We start from the raw sequence: 26,272 nt of genomic DNA on the forward strand, positions 1-26,272 counted from the left end.
CTAGTATGTACCAGCCGTTGATTAATATCTGCTCCTCACCACCGCTACCTCTCCCACCACGCGCGTGCACACACACACACACACACACACCCACCCCCACCCCCACCCCCCCCCCCCCCCCCCCCAACTGCCTTTGCATTTCCTGGCCAAATGGAGTTTCGGAGTTGTCATTTTGGAAGTGATGGCATTCTCTTTGGGGCAAATTTTTAACATTTTAGAAAAGTTCTTCTTTTCTCTTTGTTCTCCCCCACAATCCATACTGCTAAAGTTATTTATGTCTTTAAAAACAAAAACGACAAAACAACAACCCCCCCCCCCAAAAAAAAACCCCTGGGCTTATAGACAGGTAATATTTTGCGTTGTCTCTGAATGGAAATTAAGAACAAAGCTCCAGTTGTTTTCCTCTCTGGTTTATGTTCTCTCCTATTCTCTTTCCCATGTGCTACCTTAACAGGCGATGGGTGCTACAGCAGTTAATTCAGGAAACCTCCCTGCCTTCCTTTGTGAACAACGGAAACTTGGGAACAATTCCTGCAGAAAGGACACAGCGACTAATACGAGAAGAGATGGAGGTCTGTGGTGAAGCGGCGGGGAGATACCCAAGCAACTATAATGCCTGGTCCCATCGCATCTGGGTTTTACAACACCTGGCCAAGCTAGACGTCAAGGTAGGGCTGTTACTCCGTCTCCTGACTGCTCTTTAAGTCTTCTGATAGCACTTCCTCCTCAGAGGAGCCTTAAAGGAGGAGGAAAGTAGAGGAATGAGTGGCCCAGCAGCCTGGAGAGGATCCCGACAGCTGATGCCTCTAGGGAAACCCTGGCAATTAAGAAACAAGTTTGCACTCCTTACCAGCACAGTTTTTGGCCCTCCTCAGCCTAGTGCATTGGTAGAACAAAGGCAGGTTTAAGCAATAAGGAGGACTGAGCATAACTCATTTTGTCCTGAAGAAGGAAAGGATAATTAAACCTTAGAGAGTTGAAATTGTTCTTTCTTGGTAGGCTTTGATTATGTGACTTAATGTGCTGAATCAGCTGGTGCCTTTTCACACACTCCTCTCCTGGGGAGTGATCAGAAGACCTCCCCCAGCTGTTCCCAAACTTAGCCGAGTCTATAAATTACCTGAGGACTCCTAAGTCCCAGCCCAAACCTACTAAGTCAGAGTGAGGGTAGGGTTTAGAGAGCAGTATTTGTCATAGGCTCAGGGGGTTATTTGCATGCAGAGCCAGGACGGAAACTGTCACAGCCTAATCCTTTCAGTTTAGGAATGAGGAGATGGGAGTTTCCAGAGAATTTCAGTGACTCAGACTTAGCCACAGTTGCACTACTTATCATTCATCAGAATGAGAGCCCCAGGTATCCTTGTGCTCCTTTCTTACTTACTCTATTTTTTTCTTCACTTCTTTTGGTATCGCAGTGCCTTAAGAATCTAGGGTTTTCTTTTAAAAAGCCTCCTAGGTTTAAGACAATTTAAAGGGTCAGAATGCCTCAGGTGGTGCTTTCAAATTAATGGAAAACATTCTCTGATACTTGCTCAATACCTCCTTCTTCCTACATCTCCCGTCCCAGATTCTCACTCCCTCTCTGTTTCCTAGCTGCAGATTCCTGTAGGGTAAATAGGAGGGTTTTCACTTCTGGAGGACTTTAAGCCAACAGTTCTAGAAGAGTAGCCCTTCCCCTCCAGTTTATATGGCTTTGTGTTTCAGGAGGGGAGGCCGCCTAATGGCATGGAAAGAGCAAAGACAGAATCAGATTGACCTGGGTTCAGATTCTGGCCCTGCTCGCTATGTGTGGAGTGTAATGTTTTCATCTATAAATAGGGCCTCTACTGCCTGCTTCAGTGGATTATTGTGAGAATTACTTGAGTTAAAGTATGTAAAGTACGGGCACCTAATAGAGGCTCACTAAATTTTAGTTCCTTTCTCTGCTCCCCATAGATAAAAAGTTTAGGTGAAACCGGCTACCAGTTTGCTTGGTCAGCTCAGTGCAATTTATTCATGAAAAAGTACTGAAACCCTATCATTCCCAGCCACTGTCCTGTACACTGGGTGTGGCATAAAGACAAAGAGCTTGCACTCAACAAATTGAAAATCTAGTTGAGGAAATGGACACCAACAATTACAAAGCAGTGTGACACTTACCGGAACCAAGGGACGCTCGGTACAGTGGGAGCACAGAGAAGTGGCTCCTCATCCAGGCTGGGCTCACTGGGAACAGCACCAGAAGCTGGGAGGGATGCTACATTGCCTGGAGTCTGGAGGAATGAGTACAAGTTGTCTCGTGGGTTGTGGGGGATATGGAGTGATTTAGAGCCGGTTACCTCAGCTCCACAACTTGGTCGTGTGTGGGGGTGGGGAGGGGGGTGGGGAGGGTTGAGGATAAAGAGGAAGACAGGGTCCAAGTGAGCTGAGAGGTCTTCGGAAACCCTCCTGCCTTGACGTGGACCTTTTAAAGTGGCCCCGTAAATCAGGAACAAGGGACCAAGGTGAAATTTTTGGTTACTTGACACCATCTGATGTTAAAGGTGTGTTGGCTCAGCTGCCTAGGTCCACTCTTGGGGTCACATTCCCTCGGCTGCCCTTGCAGGGTAATTGGCGTTCCTCTGTCACCATCGTCACTGCAGCGTCTCCCACTTTCAGTGAAGGGTGCTGAATCTGCAAAACCCCCTTTCTGTTCTCATAAGCCCCGGGCCCAGCTGGATCATGTCCTAGTATGCTCTGTCTGTTAGAGGAAGTAATCACAAAAGTACCAATGAGTCTAGGACAGCTTAAAAATACATATAAAACAAGCTGGCATTTTTTTACGTGGAAAATGGAAAATGATTTTTTAAAGTGCTGGTATCGAACATTGGTAAGGGTATGAAAACAAGCATTGTAGAACAGGGGTAATCTTACTGAAGGGCAACATGGTGGCATTTATCAGACTTTACCAAAAAAAATGTGTATTAACTTTAATCTAGCAGTTCTGCTTCTACGAATTCATCCTAAAGAAATGATGGGAGATGCAGTGTGGTGTAGTAATTAAAGGCTCCACTCACTGGTCATACGGACCTAATCTGAATCCTGACTCTCCCACCAATTCGCTGTGTGGCCTTGAGCAAGTTACTTAGCCTCTCTTACCTTGAGTTTCTTCATCCATAAAATGGAGATAACAATCATTCCTGCCTCATTGAGTGATGAAATGGGAGAAGCCACATAAAGTGGCTAAGTGCTCATACTAAGTGCTCAGTAAACACTGGCTGTTAAATATGGAAGTTTGATATACAAAAATATTATTTATAATAGTGAAAAACTACAGTCTAACCCTCTAGTAACGAGGGATTAGATTATAGTCCATCACAAATTGGAATATTTTGTTGCTACTAAAAATTGTATTTTGGAAGATTATTTAAAGAAAAACATTCAACATGGGTTAAGGATATAAAACTAAATATGGGATGGGCCTGATGTAATGTTATATATGTTATTAGCATTGAGTGAGATTTTAAAGTGTTTGGAACAACGCCTCACGTATTGTAAGTTCTCAGCAGATATTTCTACACACACAGATACAGTGCTGTTATGGATATATTTTCTTGTATTTTCTCTAATAAGCATGTGTTAATTTTCTACTCAGAAAAAAAGTTAAAGAATAAAGAATGTTTGACAGTGCTGTGGGGTAGAAATTATAAGAGATTTTAATTTTTTTATTTTATGTCCCTATGCTGTTTGTGTGTTTAAGTGAACATTTATTTAAGTAAATTTTAAAATAGTTTTATTTTTGAGGGTGGGTGGGAGGAAAGACAGTTGAGCAGAATTTATTACTACTAGCAAATTAAAAATTGATATAGTCTGTCACCTGAGAAATCACCTACAGTCATTTCTCCAGAAAAGATATACAAATGGCCAATAAAGACGTGAAAAAATATTCAGCATCATCAGCTATGAGTGAAATGCGAATCAAAACCACTGTGACATACTATTTCACACCAACTAGGATGGCTAAAATAAAAAAGACATTAACAAGTGTTGACAAGGATGTGGAAAAATTGGAACCCTCATACATTGCTGGTAGGAATGAAAATGGTGGAGCTATTGTTGAAAACAGTTTGGCATTTCCTCAAAAAATTAAACATAGAATTACCATATATGACCCTGCAGTTCCACTCCTAGGTATATACCCAAAAGAATTGAAAATATTTGTTCATAACAAAACTTGTATGAGTGTGTTCATAGCAGCATTATTCATAAAAGCCAAAAAAAAAGTAACAACCCAAATGTCCAGTATCTGAGGAATGGATAAACAAAATGTGGTCAATCCATACAGTGGAATATTATTTGGTCATAAATAAGGAATGAAGTTCTGATACAGTCCTTGAAAACATTGTGCTGATTGAAAGTAGCCAGATGCAAAAGGCCACGTATCTTATGATTCTGTTTATATGATCTATTCAGAATAGGCAAAGCAGATTAGTGGGTGCCAAAGGCTGGGGGAATGGAGAGTAGGGGACTCCTAATAGGAATAGGGGTTGTTTTGGAGGTGGTGAAAATGTTCTGAAATTAGCAGTGATGGCATGTGCAACTCTGTGAATATACTAGAACCCACCAATTTATTTTTCAGCTTCAAAAATTGGTTCTAGGGGCCAGCCCAGTGGCATAGTGGTTAAGTTCATGGGCTCTGCTTCAGCAGCCATGGTTTTGGGTCCTGGGCATGGACCCAGCACCACTCATCAAGCCACACTGTGGCAGCATCCCACATAAAGTAGAGGAAGATTGGCAGAGATATTAGCTGAGGGTGAATCTTCCTCACCAAAACAAAACAAAACAAAAGTTCTTAAGTTCATGAGAAAGAATAAAACTTCAAGAATAGCTAAGAAATTGTTGAAAAATAAACAAGGAACACTATATACCACTGCATATTTAAATGTTTACAGAGTAATTAAAACTGTTGTACGGCCTCAAAAATAGACAGTAATGGAAAAGAATATAAAGCCCTGAAACAAATCCCAGTACACAATATGTACAGATTTCATTGATGATGAATATGGCATTTCACGTAATTGGAGAAAGGATTCTTTGTTCAAATTGTGATGCTAAGATTGACTTTTTAGAAAATATTTTTAGGTTTTAATCTCATATACCAAACTGAACTCTAAATGGAATAAAAAACATATCTGAAGAAAAAAAGGAATTTAAAAAATCAGCTGCAGCAATATATTAAGAAAAATATTTGCAACATAAAGACTATCTTTCATATATAAAGATCTCGTATAAACCTGTAACAAAAAGAATGACTATCACAGATAATTAGGCAATTCATAAAAAAGAAAATTAGGCAAAACAAGCAGTTTTTAAAAGAAGAAACAAAGGAAAAATAAGTGAATAAGAAAAACTACTTAACTTTAATGATAATTAAGGAAACGCAAATTAAAATGAAACATAATTCTCCACTTATTAGTGAAGATTAAAGTACAGGTAAGGAAGTTAGAAAGCAGACATTAACATTTCCAACAGTAATATAAATTGTACAGCCTTTCTGGAGGGCACTTTGACAGTATATATCAAGGACTTTACAAAATTTTTCTCACTGTTACAGTAAGTATACTTCTAGAAATTTCTCCTAAATAAATAATAAGATATACACATAGATTTATATATAAGTGTGTTCATAAGACTGTTACTTATACAAGAGTAGAAACAAAATGAGAGAATGGTAAATTGTGATCATCTTTAGGATGAAACAGTATGCAAAAGTTAAGAATTAGGTTATACAATGGTATTTAATGACATGGGAATGTATTTATAATTTAAGTGGAATAAAATGAGTATAAAAGTGTATCCGAAGTTTGTGTTAAAAATAAAATGTACACATACATGCATAAAAAGAAATCTGAAAGGTTGATTATATGCGAGAATGTTAAGAGGAGTTATCTCTAGCCAATAGGATAATGGGTTTTTTTGCTGCTTTATATTCTGTATTTTTAAAACCTTCTGTGATAATCATTTTGTATCACTTTTATAATCAGAGGAAAAACCAAATGTTATTTAAAAAATTTTAAGACTGATGGCGTATGTATATTAGAAGAGCATTTTCAGTCGTCTTTCATTTTAAACATTGTCTTTCTGGGTCATAGCCCCGCTTCTATAATTTTGTTGTAGTTTATTTATTCACGTACTCATTTTTTATATGGAATGTTGGAAAAGAATAATGACGTTTAAGGAATATCATATAAAGGTTATTCATTCTGTCAGTACCTTACCTTTAAGCCATATCTTTATGTAGTGTCTTTAAGAGCACTTAAAAGTAATTGCTGTCTTTTTTTAAAAAATCATTTCCTGTATCTATATACCTATTTATTCTAGTAAGAAATGCCCTGAAATTCCTGTTAAAGTTTCTTCTCTAGTTCAGTATGCATCTTATATCTTAGAGAAGAGTATAGTGGGTTTTTCTCTTTAAAAGTTTGAGAAAATTTTTTAGAGGAATTAAATTGATTTTGTTGTAAACCTTTCATGTATGTGGTATATTTTGCCTCAAAATTACAATGAATTCCAATTTTTATATGTAGAAATATGCAGCAAGAAATAATCTAAAGGTTTTTTATGTTATATAAATTCCTTTTGAACAAGTTTTGTACACTTTTCAATCCATATTAAGAAGCCCGTACCAAAATTAAAAAGCTGCTATGTTGTAGTGTCCTGCAGGTTAATTTTTTTAAACTGTAATCTTAAGATTAGTTGGGTTTTTTTTTCCAGGTAGAAGTTTATCTGGTACTGTGTTGCTCACCTTTTTAATCAAATAAACAGTCTTGTTTTACATTTCTGAGAGACTAACCTCTGGGATAAATTTGTGTGGCTGTGAATAAACTCGTTAGAATTTAAAGGAGACTTTTCAAACATTTCACTGATAGAACTCAACCATCCTAGCTTATTCCTCTGTGCTAGTCACATCATTCATCAAATTGTTCATTCATTCATAAAATACTTATATGTGTACTCTGATGCCAGTGGGTATAGGGTGATGGAAACATTAATTAGGAAGGAATAATATCCTACAGAACTCATAGAGTTTAGTGGGGGTGAAAAGATGCACAGAAAATTCTGTAATGGTGGAACACACAAGAACCATGGAGGTTCAGAAGAGGGAAAGATTTCTTCTAAGGAAGAAAAGGGACTGGAGAGGGGGTCTTGGTATGGGAGAAGGCATTTGCCTGGGACCCTTGAAAATCAGGTAAAGGAGCCTTTTGGCATTGTGCTGTCTGTGTTGTTCACTGTTGCCGAGTATGTGTCTTTTTTCTGTAGCTGGTCTGATGGAATGTGGTAGCCCTCCATATACTTTTCACTGATCAAAACCCATTTACATTTGCTACCCGTCCAGGATACTACCAAATAATTGTATTTTTCCATAAATACTGCTTTCATTTGAAAAAATTCCATTTTAAATTCTTTAGTTTGCGGGATTGATAATACAGGTTTAAACAATTCACTGCTGAATTTTATCTCATCTACTTAAAAAAACATTTATCATTGATGTTAAGTGAGTTTGAGACAAGTAGTGAAAGTCACGAGCTCTTGAAAATTCCTGTTTTCATGCATCCTGTTTTTGTACTGAGGCCTTTGAATGAAGTAGTGAACAAAACAGACAGTCTTTGCCCTCATGGCACCTATAGTGAAGAACAAATAATTACATGGAGTCTTTTGTTTAACGAATAATAAGTTAGATATAGTGCAGATTCATTAAATGTAAAAGAAAGTTTACTTCAAAGTAACCTCTCAATTTATGTTTTCCCTTCGACATCAGCATTACTTGTAAATGAACTCCCTAATGTTCATCATTATTTTAGAATTTGGCTTTTCTCTGTGCCAATTAGAATGTGACCAATCAAGGTCCAAGGAAAGAAAGACAAATATGTCCTTAACTTCTGTGGTAAAAAAAAAAAAATGCTTTATAAGGAAATGGAAAAACTGGCATTTACTGAGCTTCCACTAAGTGACAGCACCATGTTGCACATTGTATGAAAGATATTGGTGGGAAGGGTGTTGTCAAAAAAACAAGGAATGAATCAAAGAGAAATATCAAAGGCCTTAATGGAGAAAGAAAAACCTTTGGCAACTCCTCTTCTCACTTCTCTTTTTCCTTCCTGCAAGATCCTTCTTGATGAACTATCTTCTACTAAACACTGGGCGTCCATGCATGTTTCAGACCACAGTGGATTTCACTACCGCCAGTTTTTGTTAAAGTCTTTGATTAGCCAAACTGTGATAGATGGTTCTGTATTGGAGCAAAACCCTTTGCGAAGTGAACCAGCCTCAGTTCTTCCAAAAGATGAGGAAGCAGCAGCCTCAACAGAGGAACCAAGGATAAATCTTCCCCATCTTCTAGAAGAAGAAGTTGAATTCAGCACTGATCTTATTGATACCTACCCGGGACATGAAACCCTTTGGTGTCATAGGTAAGACAAGGGAAAATCTATTTCCTGCATGAAACTGTGTGTGTCCCTATGAGAGCTCAGAAGGTCTTACATCTGACTCCCGCCTGCCTGGGTAAATACAGTAATCTAATTGTGGAGCTTTCCCTGAGTAATTCAGAGGAGTTTCTGTTACCATATCTTCCTCATCAATATGAGATTCCTCGTGCAGATCTTTGCTTATGGCTTAGGATGGTAGTATTCAACCTTGACTGTGCAACAGAACAATCTGTGTTACTTCTAAACTAAAAATATAAGTTTCTGGACTCCCTCCTTGGAGACCCTGATATTTAGCATATCTGGGATGGAGCCCTACCTTCTGTTTTTTTAAAAACCAAAGAAAAAGCCCTAACAGGTAAATTTGATGCACAATCAGTGTTGAGACTCTTGATTAGATGCTGAGAATAGTGAAACTTTATGGTTTTTTCAAACATGATGGTCTGCAACTTAACTTACCTTAAGTAATCTCTTGATACTTTTGGTTTTTTTAAAATAAAGTGTACTTTGGGAGCAGAGCAGGATTATTAGGGAAGGAGTGAAAGAGGGTTTAGCAACCTCATAACTTGAGTTCTGAGTACATTTGACAGTAAAGTAACTTTCATGTTGGAATGAAGTCCAGGTATGGAACCCTTTGATTGGTTTATTTTGGATCATCTTCTGGTTGAAGGCATCTCCATATTTATAAATACAGATTCTACTTCAGGCCATAGGATTCTCTTTATAGACAAAAGACTTGCCTTTGCTAAGCAGAAGATAGGCTTTTTAAATATTTGTATATTTTTAAAGCTATTGAGATTTGCCCCCTTTCTCTAGTCTAGTCTTTCTTCTAGGGTTTTTGAAGAGATCTGTTTCCATGCTAAATATATTTAGAAGATAGAACACAATTTCCTTTTTTTTTTTTTGAGGAAGATTAGCTCTGAGCTAACTGCTGCCAATCCTCCTCTTTTCACTGAGGAAGACTGGCCCTGAGCTAACATCCATGCCCATCTTCCTCTACTTTATATGTGGGACGCCTACCACAGCATGGCTTTTTGCCAAGCGGTGCCATGTCCGCACCCAGCATCCGAACTGGTGAAGCCCGGGCCGCCAAAGCGGAACGTTCGCACTTAACCACTGCACCACCAGGCCAGCCCCACAATCTCCCTTCTTTGGCAGCTTCATAAATATAGAATTTTCTTTTTCTCTTAAAAATTAGACATACTTTTCCACAGTTTCAAGAGAGAAGATAGATCTTAACTTGCATGTTGGTTTGGTGTTACATTTTTGTTGCTAATTTATATTTAGGCATATTAATAGCAAGGCTCAGAGAATTTAAAGTTATAGTGTGTGTTTGAGAGAGAACTAGATTAACAGAGCAGAAACTTTCTTTGTTCATATAAAGTTTAATTGGAGTTTGGGGTGGGGATTGGGGAAAAGACGCAGTTGGGATTACCTATATATTATACAGGACAGTTTTCTACTACTGATGCATTGCCCTTAAGAGCTTATTTTTTAAGTTTTACCCTCTAAAATGGGTACACTATGTGTTCCCTGGCTACTCTGGAATATGCTGGGAAAATGGATAAAATTGTCTTTTAAGGGCATAGAGTTGCTAAGATGAATGATGAAATATAACAAATAGAACCTATGTAGTTTACTTTATTGTGTACAGTACATGTGCACCCTAATGCGTCAAAATTTAGGGAGATTAGGCATATGGGATCTTCATTTTAGCAAATAGCTCCAGATGATTCTAAGGGCAGGAGAACAGCTCTCCTTAGAGGAAGAACAAGAAGTGTGTGTTTTAAGATGCTTTGCCCAGAGCCCAGCACGTCCCTACTGCCTGTGGATGTTTAATGAGACTGCAGTGATGGATTTAGGGGAAAGTTCAGTTGGTTTCTAGATAACAAGACCAACTGCAGCAGATCTGTTCTTATTAAGGAAAGTGTTGGATAGAGGCCAACGGACTAAGCCTCTAGAGGAGCTGTTTAATCCCCTTGTTCCTGAATCACTTGTCTTTAGGATATCAAAGAGGGTAATTTTTGGTTTTGTTTTGTATTTTAATTTGTAGCAGAGATTGAGCTAAGAGCTATTTCCATTTTGTATTATAGTTACAAACAGTAACAACTCCAAGTGACTGCCATTATTTCAGTCAGTGCTGTTGAAAAACCTTTGGCGTAGTATTGTTTCTCACAGATTAGTAAACTGGGCTCGTAAGGCTTTGTGCAGATACCCAGAGACTTCATCATAACTGTCTTCCACCTTTGCCCACATAACTGGGTTACAAAGGAGGCAATGAACTGAGTACTGTATGTTTTGAACTTGTCAGCTTATTTTGTTGTTTTTCCTGAAAAGCTAGAGTTTGTGATGTGATTTTTTCTCTGTTCTCTTCCTCTCCCTCCTCTTTCACAGGAGGCATATTTTCTACCTTCAGCATCACTTGAATGGTAGATTTCCTCACAGTGTGACCCAGCTGTCCCCTGCAGACAGCCCTGGGGGGACTTTGAGTGACTTGCAACTCGTGCCAGCAGGCCCCCACACGTCTCAGGCAATGGAGGTGGATGGACTGAATGACTGTAGCAAGCAAGGCTATTCCCAGGAAACGAAACGCCTGAAGCGGACACCAGCTCCAGACTCCCTGGGCCTGGAAATGGAGCACAGGTTCATCGATCAAGTATTGTCCACCTGCCGGAATGTAGAGCAGGCCAGGTTTGCCAATGCGTACAGAAAATGGCTGGTTACTTTGAGTCAATGAAAGAAGAGGATTAGTCCTGCAGAGTTCTCCACTTAGTGCAATATTGCTTTCCTTTCTTATTTACATAGTTGCATGAACTGTTTGCTGTTATTGGCTAACTATATGTTGTTCATCTTTAGGTTGAAAGTCCATAGTAAATCTTTCATTTTATTTATTTTAGTAAGAACTGGCATTCCTTTGGGGGTAAAATAATTGTATAGTTCCTTCCTACTAAACAGTGAGTCTTAATTTTTTTCTTTTTAACTTCTTGTCTTTTATATTTGCTATGTGAGGCTTCTTCTCGTTTGATTCTCCTAATTGGTTCACACACACCTCCACCCAACTCAGTGCAATTGCTGCATAGGCTATGTTTTTTTTTAATTAAAAATCTGTTGTAGTTCAGTTTAGGAACAATGCAAACGTAAAGTTACTCAACCTAGTTGTTTTGAGAGTCAGATGGCCAGATGGACGTATATGTGAAAATACAAACTATTTCTCTTTGTCTAGCATGCTCTACTCAAGTTATAGACCGACATAACCAAAGTCAGAAGTATTGGAATTTGTATGAAAAACATGCCTCCAGTGTAATCCATTTTTAAAATGGTTATTTAAAAAAAACTATTAATTTTAAGAGTTTATGTATTGCAGTACTAGAAAATTATTTTTATTACTAGTTTTGATAGATTGTTTTTACCTCAAATTTGGTATATGCCAAAAACACTCAAGTCAGACCTTAGAAAAATCACTTTTTTTAAAAAACCTGGAATGCCATTTGTAGTTATTACTACTTATTTTCCTTCCAAATTCACCACTAAAAATGAGAGAAATATATAGAAGAAAACACATAGAAATGTATCCATAAAAATCTTCCTTTTTAAAAATTTATGTTATTGAGGATACATTAGATATAAACTACGAAATTTTTATGAAGTGATTGTTAAAAGTTTACTGGCAAAAGCCGGGGGAAAGAATAGTTTTGAAGGTTAGTTCTTCAGTCTTTATTTTAAAATATAAAGTAATTTAAAAACTTTGATACTAAACTTATCAGGGATGCGGTACCAAAGTATCCACCTTACAGCTGTATCTGCTTTTCAATAACAAGGGCTGGGTTTTTCAGGTCAGTGAGGCAGGGTGGGAAAAGGGCCAAGTCATGTCTACTTTCTTAATGTATTTCCCCCCTTGTAAATGGTTTGTGTTTCTTTTTCCTCATGCCTTTCTCTTTATTTTCCCAATTGTTCCATATTTTTTGACACTTCCACTTTGTTTTTGTTTTTCCTTACCTGTCTTATTTCAGGGATGTATACTGAAAATATTCTTCTCCCTATTTCCAGTGAATTCCATACCCCATTAAACACACACACAGACACAATATGAATATGAACCGCCCTTCTAAAAATTCCTCTAATGAGGGAAGCTGTCTGTTGTCCTGTGTGTGCAGAATGTGAGGAATAGCGGCAGAAACAATTGTGACCACCATGCTTTGCCTTTGTCCTTTTTACTTGCTAGGTCACCTGTAGGGTGAGAAGACAGAGGTAGGGAAAGGCAGACTTCTGGAACTCACTATTATGGAAACCCTGACCTTGAGTGAGGTGCATTGCCTTAAAGAAAAAGAATAGGCCTTTACTTGTGCATCATGATTTTGTTGAGTGGCAAACTGTGGAATGAGACTTAAGAACACCAGAAAAATTGTCCAACCTTGACCCTGTTGACAGAAGCTGCTCTTCTCTCTTGGGGTAAAATTATCCTTTTATAGCTTTTATAGTATTTCAATGAGAAAATGATTGCCATTATGAACATAATTTCATGGCCCTTTGTGTGCAAAACATATTTTGAATAAAATACCTCAAGATCTAGCTAGACTTCTAGGAATAAAACCATTAGTTTGTGATTTTTCAGCACCTGCAGGCGTTGGGAGAGGACTACAGAGATGACATGGGAGATTCAGCCCATTCCACTAATATACATTGCCAGATTCTGGCCACTGAATATTACCTTTTTTCCAAACATCCTTTTAAGTATCCCAAGTAATGGGGCTTCTTATGCTTTGATGTGAGTGTCAAGACGTGAGTATAGATAATTCTCGGTGAAACATCAGCTAAGTTTTATAGTGCTTCGTGCTTTTTTATACCTTCCACAGAGTATGTTGACCATCTTTGATGTTAACTGTCTTCTTGTGTTTTAAGGCTCTTAACCCACCCCTTTCTGAAGCCATGCAATCCTTTAATATATCTTGGTCTCTTGTCTTCCTAATGAAGTTTTAAAAGGAGAGTGAAAATACAGATATCCAAAGGATACTGTTTATATGTGACTTTTGTGTGCGATCTTAGTTCTAAAATTTGCATTTTTCAAGTGTTCATTCACAGAAGAACCTAGTATTGCCCTATATGGTTGTATTTTTTTCCACTAAATGGTTGACTTCTAAACTCACTAGCTGTAGCACGATAATATCTCTTTGACTGAATGAGCTCATGCAGTGGAAAGGATGTGTCTATTTTCAGGGACTTGCTATTCTTCACTTATTTTTCTATAAATATGTCGTTGCTAAAAGGAAAAGATGGTTTTGATTGACATGCATTTCATCAAACTTTCACTGGAATAATAGTAGTCTGTCATACCATCCTGTGGATCAAGAATACTACTGACAAGCAAAAAGCAATAAGAGCTGTAAATATCTGCACCACCATCCCCCTCCCCACCTTTTTTTTAGTACCTATTTTGGTAATATGGTGTTCCAAGATTCTACTGTGTGCCTTGCACATTGTGAGGACTCATTAAATATTTATTAAATAAATGAATGATTAACTGAAGAAGGGAAATATTGATCATGAGTGATGGATAGGGTAAGTTATGATTGAGAAATTGATGGATTAGAGCAATGAATTGTGAATAAATGATGTATTCTAGCTTCATGACACTTTGGGGGAGCTACTACATGTAGAATAAGTTAACTTAGATTTTTTTTCTTCACTTAACTACCTTGTTTAAACTTGTAGATCCCAGCCAAGAAATGTAGCTAGCTCTATAATTAGCAATTAACTGTACTTTAATATATATTCAAATTCATAGGACTAATGAAGCCTATTTGCATTAAGAACACTACTTAATGTTCATTGATGATGTTGGAGCATAGATCTTGCCCACACAGCCAGAGCCACTTTGGGACACCCGAAGAAATTCTTTGATTTCAGAGACTTGTTGATCTGTACCTGTGCTTGGACAGTCATTTTGTGCTTCTCCTTTTCCCCTCCCCAACTTAAACTGTGGACCTTTTAGATAGCTTCTTAAACCTGTGTGAGTCATTTTTTAAATTTAAGGATTGATACCTGTTCCTTTTTCTTTTCTGGGTTTTAGCATTTTATTACCTCTTTGGAAACTCTGGGCCCAGAATTTCAGTCATATTTCTTATTCCTAATGGTACAGTTCTAGTTTAAATTAAAGGCTTCATTATTAATAGGATTAAAGGTATGCAGATTGTTGCTAAAAGCCACTTAAATCTTTAGATAAGGGCTTATGTGACACAAGATGTGGAAACAGAAGTTCTTGGGTTTTTATGTGGCAGTTCGTAAGAAAGCATATATGTTGGTAGAGTTTGTGTCATTTAGATATATTCAGGTCATGTCTGTTCATGCTTGCTAAGACACACACTTCCGTGTGTGTGTATAAAGAGAACTTTTAATATTGTTGACAATAAATTGTTGGTCTAGTGATTTTTCTCTTATATAGCACAAGATGATATCAGACATGGGCTAAATACAATTTAGTTGTGCAACTACCACTTGCCATACAGTCTAATCTCTACCTTAGTTCCCTTGAATTACAGAAAATGCTAAAGATTTAGTTATCAAAGAAAGTAACACACAAACTTTTTTTTTCAAAAAGTTTTTGTAAACTTACTTTGTTACTAGAAAATTATATTTTAAAACTTTAAAATATTTAAAGGATGCTAGAAAATTTGAACAGCATTGTAACAACCTTTTGTCTTCTGAATAAATTTCCCAAATAGAACTGTGCAAACCCTAGCACTTTCTGTGCTGCCACCCCCTATGCCTGGTCTACTCTGTAACACGCTCCTGTTGGAGAAGTGTGTGGAGCTCCAAAGCTTAGGCAGATTCAGTGTCGCGAAAGCAGTGAGCAGGAAAAGTCAACTCTGAGAATTCTGCTTAACCATCACACAGTGTCTTTTAAAAAATAACTATACATACTGTGTTAATTCGAGTGCCTTTCTTACTTTTTTGGGGAGCAAGATTATATTTAAGTCTAATTTTTAGGTGGAAAACAGAGGACGGAAGTTTTATCAAACAGTTGATTCTGACTCATTATTTTATTTACTCCATTTGTCAGGCATGGTCCCATGGAGTCTTTTATCCTTTAAGGAGATACTGGGATGAGCAGATAGGATGCTTTGGTTTGCGTTTGATTAGTTATCATTTTTAAGCACCCTGCCAAGAATAAGTTCTTTCTCTGTGACAACTAACTTTTAGGGAGTTGTAGGTATCACATTTAGTGGCTGGCACATGCATACTTAAAAATCAGCCTGGAACCTGTACAGCCCAGGTTCAAAGGGAAGCAGTGGCTCTCTACCCTAAAAGAAAGGCCATATGGGTCCTAAATTAATCCTTTGCCTCACTTTAAGGACTTTAAGAATTCCCTCCCAAATTCAGGCCTATGTAAGATAGTTGAAAGGGGAGAAAAAAATGAGGCCTTTATGCTTTCAAATTTTGGAGGAGAAAAAGTAAATACTGAGGTGAAGTTTAAAATGTGGCATTTTATGTATTTGAGTATGCAGAGAGGAGGGATAGGAGTTCCATATTTCAAGATAGCAAATAATTTTTAATTGTAATTTCATAAAAATATATAGTTAAAGATTCCAAAGTGCTTTTCAGAGAACTGTCAAATAATATATTCCTCAAGGGCAGCAGTATGTCGTGTTCATAGTTCAGACAGAAAACCATTGTGTCAGTTGTGGGTCTAGGGTGCAGGGACCTCAGGCTCCCAACCTTGATTCCTGTATTCTCACCACACAGTGTTAATACTTAAAACCAAACTCTGCTTAAAAAAGAAGAGCAGTAGTTTTGTCTGCTGATGAAACCTTGTGCTTCCAAGAATATGAGCTACGTACAGTCTGTGCTTTCTGGACAATAAAGTAGTCCACAAGCTAACCCTGGCATTTCTTTTATTAGTCTCTTACAATGTTCCTCAGGTTGTAGAATATTTATTAAATTCAGGACAAAATTTTATATCCAGTGGCAAAAAAGGCAAAAAATATGCTAAATATATTATTAGCTTTTAGAATTGTAGTATAGATAGTATTTTTTATAAACCACTACCAGTGCAGTAGCTCATAGACACTCCGTGACTGCCTCATTGTCCATCTTGCTGCTTCAGTCCCTATGGCTCTATTATGAATGTTCTCTTGTGTGTGTCTCCAATGGAAAGGATTTCTGTTTTGTGTTATTTTCCATGTTTGGCAGAGGTGAGGGTGTTTTAGTTGACATCATTCTCAATTCTTGGAAATCCTATTGAGGAAAGTGATTACTGTTGGTTGTCAAACTGACAACTATTTTGCTGCTTAAAACTTCAGTTTCCCTGGAAGAATGTTTTGTGTGCAGACCCTGGACCTGTTTGATACGTTGCAGAATGCCTCGCACCTTATAGGAACTGAACAGGTCGGAATTGTTAAAGGCCAGAAAGTTAAAACCAGCTTATCTCTGTCTTACTCTCCTTGTCCACATTCTTAGCTTCAGAAGAAATGCAGTATTGTGCATAAGATACATAATCAGGTTCAAACATACAAGGCAAAGATTGTAAGTGAAATTTAGATACTTTTAAGGCATATATATGTGCATGTCTGTGTATACACGTTATGTATATACATTTAAATGAGATTTGGAACTTGAATTTATATAGCGGTTTTACAAAGAATTTTATCCAAAGGATTTTTATTTTCATATTTGCTTAAAGTGCTCGTATTTAAAGGCAGTTTTCTTTATTAGACCAACTCCCTCAAGAAAACTTGGAACCTTAACACAAGTGCCCATTTGCCTGAATTAACCAGATATTTGTGTAAACTGTTTATGTTAAGTCTTCGGTGGCTTATGAACCATGACATTCTGGCTTGTCTTCCATACCTTAAAGAAATCAGTCTTAATTTTGTGTATGGCAGTCATTTTCCTCAAAGTACTATGCAGCATACTTCAGGTGTTTGTTTATCTTTATAAAAGTGATCAATAATAAATTTGAGGTTTTTAAACGTCATAGGGATGAACAGTCTCACGTGTCCAGAAGTTGATTCAACACAGCCTCCTATTAGAAATGCTCCTGTGTTATCCTCCCTCAGAAATGTCAGCTTGCATCGGGAGCAGGTATTTTTCCTTTCCGTTGAAGAATGAGTGTAGACTGAGTGCAGTCACAGGAGGTGCTCCAGAAACCTTAGCCGCTTATTGAGCTAACGTCACACTAACAGTGAGCTTGCAGAAAGGAGGCTGTTGTCATCTCTTCACTGAGGAGTATATTTGTAGAGTAATATATGTTTGAAACTGAAAAATTATATCATTTGACATGAATATTAGGCTTATTTAGGCTGGAGTTAGTAACAATAAAAATATTGTTTATGTAGAACATGGTCTGAAGATAGGAGATGCAAAAAGTTTAGTATCTTTTTGTGCAAGGCACATTAATAAATGTGATTAAATGTCTTAAGAGACTGCTGACCTCTAGAGAGAACTACTGTAGTCTTCTGCAATCAGTTTCTGTGTTGGTATAGCCAGTATTATCTGGTTTAGGTTCTGTTTATTTCTCCCTAAATCTTGGTTGCTTTCCATTGTCTTAAAAGCAGTAATGCTAAACATGAAGTTATATTAACTTCTACTTACATGTTTTCTCAGAACATCTTTAAACTGAGGGAGAAAATTTTATGAATGATATAGTAGTTTCAGAATCTGTTAATTTGTGGCTCTTAGAGCATTTTTGACAGAATTTACCTAATGTCCACACGTTTAAACAGTTAAAAAACAAACATTCCAACCTGAGCTGTAAGGAGCAGAGTGTATGGTACAAGTGTAATTGGGCGTTGCTTCGTGATGGGGTTCTTGGTGCGTGACCGTGATGCTGGCTTCTGACTGAGGGGACCGCTGTCTGGATTGTGTTTTGGTGTGTGTGGTTCCTAGGAGAAATAGCAGAATGTGTGCTAGATCAACTTGTTCTTGAGTTGGACAAAATAAAATATGAGGTATATTAAATATGCCAAATATTTATACACTCAGCACTACAAAAACTAAAAAAAGGAAGAAAATGATAAAAGGTCAATAATGTTTTTTTAATAGCTTCTAAAAAAGTTTTTTAATTTGGGTCTCAGACACTAGATAGTTTTTTACTTTAACACTGAGGGAGTTTGAGGGATTGTTCTCAGATACTATATTCTGCTCTTAGAATCCACCGTGTGTGTTAATTTTGCATTGCTTGAAGAGTTTCCCTAAAATGGAGTATTTAAGTAAGTTGCAGTCAATGTTGTTTTAAGATTTTCTTGTAAGTTATGGTCAAATGGACAAGTTACAAATATAATCTGTGTTACAAGCTCAGATCTTGGGCATTAAAGATAAGTTTGGCTGACTTATTTTACTAAAGATAATAATTGTCTTCATTCTGATTGCACTGCTGTTTCCTTAAAATTTTCCCCCCAATATATCAGTCTACATTGAAGTTCCTTTAGTTCTCACCGTATACTAATTGACATTTTTTAAGGATTAGTGAATTCTTTTTACACTTAGGATGTATACTTTGCAGAGGAATAAAAACAAATTTTGCAATAAGGGATGTGCAGAGTGTGTTTATGGTGTTCTGGGAATTAGTGCTCCAGAGAGCTTCAAGTGTGATGCTGAATGCTAAGGCCACAATAATGACTATAGAGTATCTGTATCAGCACTGTCTGGTAGAAGTAAGTGTGAGCCACGTAGATAATTTTTAATTTTCTAGTAGCCACGTTAAAAAAAGAAACAGGTGCAGTTAACTTTAATAATTTAGTTAACCCAATATATTAAAAATAGTATCATTTCAGTGTGTAGTCAATATACAAAATTATTGAGATGATTTACCTTCTTTTTTTCCCCATACTGTCTTCAGAATTCAAAGTGTATTTTGCACTCACGGTGCATCTCACTTCTGACTAGCTACCTTTCAAGTGCTCAAATAGCCACGTGTGGCTAAGGAGGGCTAAATTAGTGCAGATTTCATAGGGTACAAAGTATGACTTTATTTTAAATTGGGAGATGGTGAGGTAGACATGAAATTATGGTACTTTAAAAATTACTTAGTATACTTAAGAAAAGTAGCTAATAGGATTATCCACTCATTTTCCTTTGTATTTTAAATTTGCTCTAGAAGTAGGCTCAACCTGTTCCAATTTGCCAACTGTTATTTAAGGAGGAAGAAACTCCTTGCTATGTAAAATACCATAATATGCTAATTGTAACAATGCATTATTAACAACACATTTTTCGATGTGTTCACTAAATTCTGTCCTGTTTCTTCAAAATAATAGCTTAAATTGCATGTTACTTGTGTATCTGTACCTATTTTGTTTTTATATTATTCTTATAATACAATAATATGTATTAACAAACAGCCCTGGGATTCTTGTCTTCCTGCACAGCTGTCTTCCAGTACTTACTGCTACACTTAGTAAATTGTGATAAGTGGCAGAAAAGTAGAATGAACCATTCTTCCTTCCATTAGCTTTGTTTTTATCATGTGATCATGTACCAACCCAGCTATAAATCATTGTATTTCTGTAGAATATGGAATAGAGTGTTTATGTCTTATCTTGGCTAAATGTTTGCAATTTCTAAGTAAACTTTTCATCTCCTAAAATGAGCGTTGTGTGATTTTATTTTTACTTGTGGTGTTTTAAACTCAGCTGCAGTCTGCCAAGCTGTCTTGTTAACTGCTCTGATGGTGGTGGGGGGGTGGAATTATGAGCTGTTATCTAAGTGTGAAACCAGTGATTTGATTACCTACATTTGTAGAAAGAATATGAAATGTCACTTGTGTCTAGGACATTAAAAAAATGTCAAAAATAGAGAAATTGTCACAGTCGTCTCAGTGACATTAACAATGACTAACTGACTTATGAAAGTCATTGTGACTAGATAATGCCTATTCCCCTATATTTCAATTGAAGGTATAGAGCAAGGAAAAACGTGGTTATTTCAGTGTTACAGCCCATGTTTTCTTAATCTTGAGTCTCACTTCTATATGTTATAAGCCAGATAGAACATTTGGAGTTACTTAAACAGTGTTACACATAAATAGACTCTGAAAAGTATTTGATGAAGTGGACACTGTTTTTTCTCAGATTTTAAATATTTCAAAAGGATGTTTTGTGGCAAAGACCTTTACTACTTTGTCCCATGAGTAGGGTTATATTTTAAATAATGCATTACTGTTACCTATCTATGTCTATTTTTGGTAGGAAACAGGATATAGAATTTACTTTGCATCGTACAAAGTACCACAAACAATGTTTAAAACCACAGCATTGTTTTGCTTTGATATGCTAGGGAAGGGAAATAGCTTACTAAAGACAGTCTTGATTTGAATTAGTAAGCAGATTATATGAAAAGTTTGATGACAATTAATATTATCAAAGTCCTTCCCTGGGAAATTAGTTTGCTTAATAGGATGTTTCTTGAAATGAAAGATTAACAGTATTAACAGAGGCAGGATGATACACTAGCCAATTATAATTTTTAAATATGTTAAACCTTTCATCATTTGTCTGTCTTGAGCAGTACCACTTTCCTCATGTTGGAAGCTCAAATATTTGCCCTTTTTTTAAAGGAGAAGAAGCGGTATTTAAAAAAAAAAAAAAAATTTTTAATGGCATGGCTCCTGTCTTCTCCGTCCACTCCTAAATGGCTAGATTGGGCATCAACTTTATTTAAAATAACAAGTTACAGTATGCCCTTTTCTTCAGAAGTACAATATCACATGTCCTCTGTTACAGCAGAAGTTGAAAATAGAAGCAATAATTTCTATAGTATCTTTTCTTTCATCGAAAGATTCTTAGATTAATCCTGGGTGCCAGTAAGAATTCCCTTACCACTCCTTAATTATATGAACAAAAGAAAGATAATAGTTTTGAATTTATACTTTTAGTATCAGAATCCTCTGAAGATATATAAATCTCTTGTATTAGACTCCTCATATACTTCTCACAGTAATTACAGCATGATTTATGAAAGCTCTGCTTTCTAAGTAGGAGAGCTAACCATGGGCTGACATGCCCCGCCATGATAGTATTTTTGTATTGTCATATTTCTTTAATTGCTAGTGATCTCCCTAGACACATTGTTGAGAGAATACTGGAAGGTGGGTGAATAAATGGTATTGATGCAGCATCAGTCACCCCATTTGTTTTGTTTTCAAGGAAATTTTGCAGTCTTACCATTTCCTAAGGTCTCCCGGAGCAAAAATATCACCAGTTCTCTCTTGTCTGTAACTAAGTGGGGACACATCTGATTTGTGACATTGATCTCATGAGTCTTAATGTTAGTTATTCCGTGTGAAGAAAACTTTAAAGCATTTTGTGTAGCATTTATCATAGTAAAAAATTATAAACAACTCGAATGCACAATAGGAGATTGAGTAAATTGATATTTTTGTACAATGGTATAATATGCACCCATAAAAATAGAATATATAATTACATGGGGAAAAAAAAATCTCATAAAAATTTTTAAAAGTGAAAGTATGTAAAGTAAGATTTTAAGTTTATTTTTAAAATTAAAATTCTCATTTCCAATAATGGCAGGACCAATAGTCCTACTAAACACAACCAAAGATGTTGGAAAAAATATTAAAAATTTTCTTCAAACCAGGATAGATAAAAAGAAATCCACATCATGCTGAAACTGCAGAATACCAATAGAAAAAGAAAGTTTAAAGTAACTGAAGATAAAAGACATTAAACCAATAAATGACTTCTCATCAGCAACAAAGTCAGAAGACAGTGTGAATGATAAATTCAGTATGCTGAAATTATGGAACTGCCATTATAGAATTCTACATACAAAAAAAACTTTGAGGAATGAGGGTAAAATACATATATACGTATATAATAAAATCATATATATATATGATTCCATTCATGTAAAATTTCAAAAATAGATGGTAACATCTATGAGGAAGATTATTATTGTAAAGGTCCAGAAGATAGTGGTTGCATCTAGTTGGGGAAGAATGGAATCATGATCAAGGATGTGATCCAGATGGGAAACTTCTGGAATGCTGGCAATGTTCTGTTTCTTGAACTGTGCTAAGGGGTACATATGCTACTTACGTATTTTATGCACTTTTCTCATTGTTATATTCACAATAAAAGAAGAAACACATTTTTAAAATTAGAGTACAGAGTTATTTTTAAATTAAGGTACCATATTTATGGACCAGACAGCATATAAAACATTCCTCCCAAATTGATCTATAGATTCAAAATAATCGATCAAAATTCCATTGGGGTTTTTCAGTGAAATTGATAAACTACTTTAAAATTTATAAGGAAATGAGAAGTATTTAAAATAACCAAAACAATCTTGAAAAGATGGCTTACTATAAAACTATAATAATCAAGACTGTGGTTTTGGCATAAGAATAGACAAATCAACGGAACAGAATAGAGCCCAGAGAAAGACCTACTCACATACAGACAATTGACTTTTGGCCAAGGGACTGAAGTCATTTCAATGGGAAAATCTAATAAACTGTAACATACAGATATGGATATCTATATGGAAAACATATAGATATCTATATGGAAAAAATGAGCCTCAACCCTTACCTCTCATAATATACAAAAATTAATTAAAAATGGGTCATAGAAGAGGACATAAAATGAAGAGCCCATAAAAAACTACTAGAAAACAGAATATTTTTGCAACCTTGAGGTAAACAGATTTTATTGGACAGAACACAAAAAAGCCCTAATCATAAGGACATGATCAGTAAAAGATGTGAATCTAGAAGGCCATACAAATGTGTAGGGGGGTGTGTATACTGAGGAAAGACCTGAGAAGGCTGTAAGCTGTCACCTCTCACTGCACAAGCAGGAAGGGAAGTCTAAGACAGTGATAAGCTGCCTGGATGAATGTGGATAGCATGTCTCAGCAATAACTGGGAGATCTGATTCAAGGAAATCCCTGTCCAATCATTAGCTCACCACTAGGCCACTAAGTAGAGACATCAGTGGCTACACACCATAAAGAATATGGACTTTACAAAGTTAGTTCATAAAAGTCACTAAACAACAAGCATTAAGAGTAAACTCTGAAGATGAGAGAAGATCTGAGTCCCAGAGTTGATGTATTACATTATTCAAAATGTTCAATTTTCAACAAAAATGTCATAACAAATGGAAAGAAACAAGAAAGTATGGCTCACACTCAGGGGAAAAAAGCAATCAATAGAAACTGCCCACGAGAAGGAACACACATTAGACTTACTAGACAAAGACTCTAAATCAGCTATTTTTAATATGTTGAAAGGACTAAAAGAATTATACTTAAAGAACTAAAGGAAAATGAGAAATATACCTTACCAAATATCAAGAAAGAGATACTTCAAAATAACAAAATAGAAATTCTTAAAAGTTGTATTGAATAATTTTACAGTTATTGTACTAAAAAGCTAGAGAGATTTGCCAGCAGATTTGAGTAAGAAGATGAAAGGATCAATGAACTTGAAGACAGGTCAATTGACAACATCTAGTCTGAGGAACAGAGAGAAAAAAGAATAAACATACACAGAGCCTAAGGGATCTGTGGGACACCATCAAGCTGACCAACATATGCATTGTGGGTGTCCCAGAAGGAAAAGAGAAAAGGATAGAAAGAATATTTGAAGAAATAATGGGTAAAAACATCCAAATTTGATGAGAGACATGAATCTACAAATCCGAAAAGATCAATGAACTATAGGTAGGATATACTCAAAGAGACCCACATGAAGACACATTATAATCAAATTGTCAAAAGCCAAGAACAAATAGAAAATCTTGAAAGCAGCAAGAGAGGAGAGACTTTCACATACAGGGGGTCCTCAATAAGATTAACATGTGATTGCTCATTAGAAACCATAGAGAGGCCAGCCGAGTGGCATAGTGGTTAAGTTCGTGTGCTCTGCTTTGGTGGCCCGGTGTTCACAGGTTCAGATCTTGGGTGTGGACCTACACAGCACTCATCAAGCCATGCTGTGGCAGCATCCTATGTATAAAGTGGAGGAGGACTGGCACACATGTTAGCTCAGGGCCAATCTTCCTCACCAAAAAAAAAAGAAAGAAAGAAAGAAAAAGAAACCATGGAAGCCAGAAGGCATTGACATGAATGTTCAAAGTCCTGAAAGGATAAAACTGTCAACCAAGAATTTTATATCTGGTAAAATTATCCTTCAAAAATAAAAGAGAAATTAAAACATTCCCAGATAAACAAAAACTGAGAGTTTGTCACTAGCAGACCTGCCCTAGAAAGAAATACTAAAGAGACTCCTTAAGGCTGAAATGAAAGGACACTAGACCTTTCCACATGAAAAAACTAAAAGAGCCAGTAAAAGTAGTATACATGCATTCTTTGTAGCTCCTTTTCCCCTCGGTCTGATTTAAAAGAAAACTGCATGTTGCAATAATTATAAATGTATGTCAATGAGACAACAATGTATAAAAAAGTAGGCTGTGACAAAATAGCATAAAAAGGGTGAATAGAGCTGTATAGTATACAAGTTTTTTATCCTACTGAAACTAAGTTGGCATTGGTCCAAACTAGATTGATATAAATTAAGATGCTAATGGTATTCCCTGGGGCAACCACTAAAAAAACCCTCAAAATATGTATAAAAGAAACAAGGAAATTAAAATCATACACTATAAAATATATAACAAAAAAAGAAAGCAACTGTGGAATACTTGAGGACAAAAAAAGGGAAAACAAACAACAAAGTGACAGACATAAATCCTACCGTATCAGTACTTACATTAAACATAAATAGATTAAACTCTCAAACTAAAAGGGAGAAATTGGAAGAATGGATTTTTAAAAACATGGTCTCAAGAGAATGAGAAGATAAGTCACAGACTGGGAGATAATATTTACAAAAGACATAGCTGAAAAAGGACTTATCCAAAATATACGAAGAACTCTTAAAACTCAATAAGAAAATGAACAACCTGATTAAAAACTTGGCCCAAGACTTAACAGATACATCAACAAAGAAGATACGCAGATGGAAAATGAGCATATGAAAAAGATGCTCTACATCATGTGTCATTAGGGAAATGCAAATTAAAACAAGATAACACTACACACCTATTAGAAAGGACAAGATCCAGAATACTGATAACACCAAACACTGGTAATAATGTGGAGCAATAAGCATTCTCACTCATTGCTCATGGGAATGCAAGATGGTACAACCACTTTGGAAGACAGTTCCACAGTTTCTTACAAAACTAAGCATATTTTTACCATACAATCCAGCAATCCCAAAGGAGTCCAAAACTTATGTACCCACAAAAATCTGCACACAGATTTTTATAGTGGCCCTCTTCATAGCTGCCAAAATTTGGAAGCAATCAAAATGTCCTTCAGCAGGTGAATGGATAAATAAACTGTGGTAAATTCAGACAATGGAATATTGGACAAAAAGAAATGAGCTATCAAGCCATGAAAAAGCATGGAAGAACCATAAATTCACACTACTAAGTGAAAGGAGCCTATCTGAAAAGGCAACATACTGTAGCCTTTCAACTATATGACCTTCTGGAAAAGGCAAAACTACAGGGATAGTAAAAAGATTAGTGGTTGCCAGGAGTTAGGGAGGAGGAGGGGATGAACAAGCAGAGCACAAGGAATTTTTAGGACAGTGAAACTATTCTTTATGATGCTATAGTGATTGATGCATGTTGTTATGCATTTGTCAAAACCCACAGAATGCACACCACCAAGAGTGAACCTTAATATAAACTAAGGACTTTGGGTGATAATGATGCATCAGTGTAGGTTCAATTGTGAGAAATATACTATTCTGTTGGTTGATGTTGATAATGAGGAAGGCTATGTATGTGTAGAGTAAGGAG

The 26,272-nt window shown here is 36.3% G+C and overlaps 1 protein-coding gene across 1 annotated transcript in view; it reads left to right on the plus strand.

The window, feature by feature from the left end:
• PTAR1 (protein prenyltransferase alpha subunit repeat containing 1) overlaps positions 1–20,010 on the plus strand; it is a 49,965-nt gene extending 29,955 nt beyond the window's left edge. Inside the window, exons 5-7 of the mRNA XM_046664434.1 lie at positions 455–668; positions 8,122–8,426; positions 10,833–20,010. Coding sequence (XP_046520390.1) covers positions 455–668; positions 8,122–8,426; positions 10,833–11,175 — 862 coding nt within the window. The 3' untranslated portion in view covers positions 11,176–20,010. The remainder of the gene's footprint in view (positions 1–454; positions 669–8,121; positions 8,427–10,832) is intronic.
• Positions 20,011–26,272: the final 6,262 nt, after the last annotated feature.

Source organism: Equus quagga, chromosome 6, assembly GCF_021613505.1.
Source record: "Equus quagga isolate Etosha38 chromosome 6, UCLA_HA_Equagga_1.0, whole genome shotgun sequence".
NCBI lineage: Eukaryota > Metazoa > Chordata > Mammalia > Perissodactyla > Equidae > Equus > Equus quagga.